A 5025-nucleotide genomic window follows, 5' to 3' on the forward strand; every position below is an offset into this window, starting at 1 on the left:
TATATTTATAATTAATAAAAAATTTTTATAAAAAATATAAACTTATAAAAAACACATAATGTAAAATTATATTATCATATTCACCTCCTAAATGCAGATCTTTTTCATCCATTAAACTTAATCTTCTTCTTTTCTCTTGACTAATTAAATCTTTTTTTACGCCATTTACTTCTGTTAATCGCGAAGCAACAGCATTTAAGGTATTCTTTTCAATAACAGATCGAGTAATTTCACTGTCACTCGTTCTTCTGATTTCCCCTACTTTCTTAACAGTATTAAAATCATTGCCAGCTAAAAGTGTATCAGCTTTCCTTACAGACTGACTTGAATCACCTTTGTAATTAAGTTTTCTCCATTTTGCTTGATTATCCAAGATTCTACCACCAGACAGTAAATTTTGTTCGCGATGTAAGCCGTCTCCGGAGTCTGACTTCTTTTTAGAATCTCTTCTTTTAGTTTTCCCTGTAAAAAAAGATGAGTAATATAAAAAATATTATCAATCTAAAATTTACAGTATAGTAAATATCAGTAATGTTATGAATGTACATTAAAGAAGTATTAAACATTTTTATTCTGGAAACATCACAGATATCTTACCTCCTCCTATTTTATGCTCTTGTATATGATTTTGAACATCTAATTCAACTTGATTTTTTGTCAAAGACTGTTGTGTATTCAAAGGTTGATTCAAGATAGTAGATTTATGTTTTGAAGGAGATGGTATTCGACTATTTAACGGTATATCATCAACATCGCTACTTTTACTTGAACTTGGTTTTGTAACACCAGTTTGCACACGTACAACATCCAAGGGTAATTCTTGTTTTAAGGCATTAGGTTTTGATACGACTGTTTGAAGAATATTGTTCACTTTGCTAATAGAATTGGTACTATTGATCATCGTGGAATTAGATAAAGGTAATTTTGATGCAGATGATGTACCTATAATCATGCTTAAAGATGACTTTTTTTGCAACAACTTGTTTCCATCTATACATTCTTTCATTTTTTTTAGTTTCCCTCGCTTTTTTATATTAGTTGGATCAGATTCACCATCTTTCAGCGATTTCTTTTCCTTTTTTCTGATTTGTACTACCGAAGCATTACGTCCTCTTAAAGAAATGTGTAAGGGAGGCACTCTTGGTTCATCACCAGTCCCTGAGTTAGGAATACCAGTAGTAAACATTTTATTTACCGTTTTATCGGCCTTTCTAATCGGTGGGGTGTTTACAAACGAAACATCGACTTTATAAGCTGGCGTAACAGGTTCAGATTTTTCTAACTTTAGCCTTAGTTTAATTTTTTCTCCAGGCATTGGACTTTGTGCGGTCTCTCTATTAGATTTTATTCTACTATGCTTCAAACTTCCTTCACTGGCAGTAGATTTGACCGTAGTTTCGGAGTCTGATTGATCTGTATTTGTTGTTGTATCATTTCGTCTCGAGAAATTGCTGTCTGCATCGTCGTCGGAAAATATGGAATTCGACCGATCATTTGATGGTGATGGAAAGGAAAAGAAATCATCTTGGTTATCTACTGCACTCTCTGGTTCTGAATCCGAACTCTCACTAGGCATTGGTTCCAGATGCCCAGTTAAAGGGTTAATAAGAAACTGTCGTATTTTACCAGTCGATGTATATTCTGGTTCAGGCGTCTCTTCTTTAGGCTTAGGAGATTCGGAAGTTTCAACCTTAGTAGCAGGCGAAGCGACATTACTATTAGAAACATGATTAACGTGAGATCCACATTGAGAAAAGGCACCTGAAACCTGATTTGTAGTTGGTAGACGAGTAGTATTAACTTGAGCACCTTGTGGAATAGAATTATTTTGTGCGTTCCACGTGGTCCCATTAGCATTACTAGTTGTAGCCTGATAATTTCTGCTTAAAATATTTTGACTTTGCCCATAACGGAAATCGGTCGTGGCGTTAGTATTAACATTAACATTTTTAAGTTGATTATGATGTAATTGCTGTTGTACATTCATTACTTGATTCTGTTGTCCTAAATGGGACTGTGGTGGAACTTGTTGTCGCGAGTAAGGAGGAGGAGTTTGCTGACGCTGATTATTTAAGTAACTTAGCCGTTGTTGCGGAACATTAATGCCTACCGCCGCATGCTGTATCAGTTGTTGTTGTTGCAAAAGTGGTTGATTAGAAACGGGTGTAGGTTGTAACGATGTATTTACATTTTGTGGTTGTACCAAAGATTGTTGTGGAGTTGAAATCTGTTGCGTAAGCAAATGAGAAGTATTCATATTTTGTTGTTGATTCAACTGTTGTTGTTGAGTAAGAACTTGATGTTGTTGTTGAAGTAGTAACTGTCGCTGTTGCAAAGGTGTTCGAATTTGCTGCCCATTTACCGGATGTCTAATTGGAAGTTGACCTTGTAATTGTACTTGTGATGGTCTGTAAGCCAATTCTTGCCTGATGGGAAACTTTTGTTGTATTTGTACTTGAGTATGCAATGATGATGCAGGTTGTATTTGCCCACTAGCAGAAGCTTGGTGTATTACTTGCTGTGCTATATTTTGCGCAGCGCCACTAATTACATTAACTGGATGTTGTTGAGGAATAGTTGAAGGTTGGTTAGCATTAACAGTTGCAAATGCAGATGTAGAAGATTGAGATATGTCAGGAATGACTGTTGTCCCTCCAATAAGATCCTCCGTTCTAAGAGAATCTAAATTCGGTGGTGATTCACTAGGCGAAGATAAATCTTTTCTTCTAACTGTTGGTTTTTTAGTGGGTCTCATACGATTAGTAAGTCCAGAATTATCGATAACGGCTGGCGGTAACATTTTTTGACCAGGTATCACATTGTTCGGATGCGTACCAGCATCGTTTTGTAAAAGATTTACAAGAAGTGGGCTGGACAAAGCAACTTGATTTCCATTACCATTTGAATTCCCTGCCAGATTATTATTGTTTGGTGACAGACTAGATGTGGTGGTAATTGAAGACTTGTACTGATTTGTTAACTGACCAACCGATACAACTGATTGAGTAGTAGTATGACCAGCAGTTAATGTTGTCACTGTCGCCAAATTCTCTTGAGCAGGATAAGGCGGAGGTGGCTGTACATGATGTTTAAATTGCATTGCATTTTTAATCGTTGTCGCTTGTGTTTCGCGGTTATGTATTGCTTGGGCAGCATGTGTCATACTGGCAAATGGGAATGGACCATTATAATTATTCCTAGGCGAAGCACTGGGATTAGTTACTGGTTGATTTCCAGAGGCACCAACATTGCTACTGCCTGATGTTGACTGTACAGATTTTGCAAGAAATGGTGGAATAGGATCACAGTCTGTAGGTGCAACTACATTTGGAGAACGAAACTGTGGCGCTTTCTCTGATGATGTACCTAAAATAACATAATAGATATAAAAAAAATTTACAATAGAAAAAATGTTCTAATTTTATAATGTATAGGAAACATACCAGCTGCAATTATTTGAGCCACATTACGTAATGCTGAAGAAATGCTAGATGTATTACTTGGACCAGGTAAAGCTGTTGGCGGTTCACTGTCCACATTAGTTGTATTGCTAGTGGATTCATTTTGAGATTTGGCACCACTGTCTTGTGACGGTCCTGAACGTAATACAATTTCCTGTGCCTCTCCACTAAAGCGGTTGGCTAACCTCAATGATATTACCTATCATAATTCACAATATATGTTATATATTTCTTCAATTCCTTTTAGTTTTAACTTAACCCCAAGTTAATAAAATATAAGTGTAAAAGTATTAAATTAATAAATATTAATAATTATATATTACCTGATCTCCCTCAACCTGCACTGAGAGAATTCCAAGTTGTGTAAGTGTTGGAGAACCCTGAGCTGCTAATTCTCGAAGACGTAATGCAGCTTCTCTGGGTATTGAAAATGTGACTCTGACAGAATTCCATGGCTCTACCTTATTTACCCTTAAACCATCCCCTTTGTCTATAAATCATAAAGCATATCGTATATATAGTATTGTTATATACTATGTTCAATATTAATAATATTTTAAAATTAATAATTTAGGCTTGTCATATATTAAAGTTACCTTTGCAAAGCAAAAATTTAAGATGATCAACAATGATTTTAAATTTATGTGGGAACTCTGGATCTTCTAGGTTACCTTCACACGTTACAACTGTTTGAATTAGATCACCATCACTATCAGCCGCCATGACTATAAAATTCAATTTAGATCATATATCACTAAGTTTATTAGCAAAATAAAAAAAAATTGTTATTTAATTATAAAAATTAATTAAAGATAAAAAATAAATTTTTCTTCAATAACAATTAATACATATTGTTATACTTAAATATGATTTAAATATAAAAAAGTTGTATTTAATAATATAAAAATAATTAAGTCATATTAAATTATGAATAAAATAAATAATTTTTTATAATGTTTTATACTTACCAACCACAAATCACATAACTACCCAGAGAGGTTACAAACGCCTCAGGGTATCACTACAATGTGTGGTGATAAGATGTTTGACTGTCGGTTTCAAACCGACAACTCCAAACCACTCCAGCACTAATAAATATGCTTATTGTTTCTATGGGACAAAATAATGCATTTTCAGTAAATAAAACTTCGCGAGACACAATTTATTACAACTTATTTTTCAATATAATTGCATTTAAGCAATTTAAATATTGAAAATTTTATGAAAATAAATTTAATGTAAATTTGTTATGACATAACAAAACAAAATTATTACTTCATACAATATGTTTAATATGATATGCATAGTGTATATATATTCTGCTACAAAAATTATATAGTATATTTTAAAAAAATGAAAAATATGAATTATATAAATATTCAAAATGTGACACAACCATGCTTTTTACTAATTTTATATAAAATTGTTTAATCTATAACATATTCTTATTTAAAGAATATTTAAAAAATAACTTTACCTCTATATATCATTATATGAAGAGAATATAGTACATAAACTTATGTATTTTAATCTGAAAAAAATATTAAAAAAAAAAAAAAAATTT

The 5025-nt window shown here is 32.9% G+C and overlaps 1 protein-coding gene across 3 annotated transcripts in view; it reads right to left on the reverse strand.

Moving 5' to 3' along the window:
* The window catches only part of LOC108552415 (uncharacterized), an 11614-nt gene that overhangs the window by 5195 nt on the left and 1394 nt on the right, over positions 1-5025 (reverse strand). For all 3 annotated transcript variants that reach the window (XM_017906942.1, XM_017906941.1, XM_017906943.1), the window contains exons 2-7: positions 4430-4571; positions 4058-4186; positions 3785-3951; positions 3444-3660; positions 598-3366; positions 85-462 (exon numbers count right to left, since the gene is read on the reverse strand). In XM_017906942.1, the coding sequence (XP_017762431.1) occupies positions 85-462; positions 598-3366; positions 3444-3660; positions 3785-3951; positions 4058-4184 (3658 nt within the window). In that variant the 5' untranslated portion in view covers positions 4185-4186; positions 4430-4571. The remainder of the gene's footprint in view (positions 1-84; positions 463-597; positions 3367-3443; positions 3661-3784; positions 3952-4057; positions 4187-4429; positions 4572-5025) is intronic.

The sequence above is a fragment of the Eufriesea mexicana genome, unplaced genomic scaffold (genome assembly GCF_001483705.2).
Source record: "Eufriesea mexicana isolate 0111107269 unplaced genomic scaffold, ASM148370v2 scaffold6562, whole genome shotgun sequence".
Taxonomy (NCBI): Eukaryota; Metazoa; Arthropoda; class Insecta; order Hymenoptera; family Apidae; genus Eufriesea; species Eufriesea mexicana.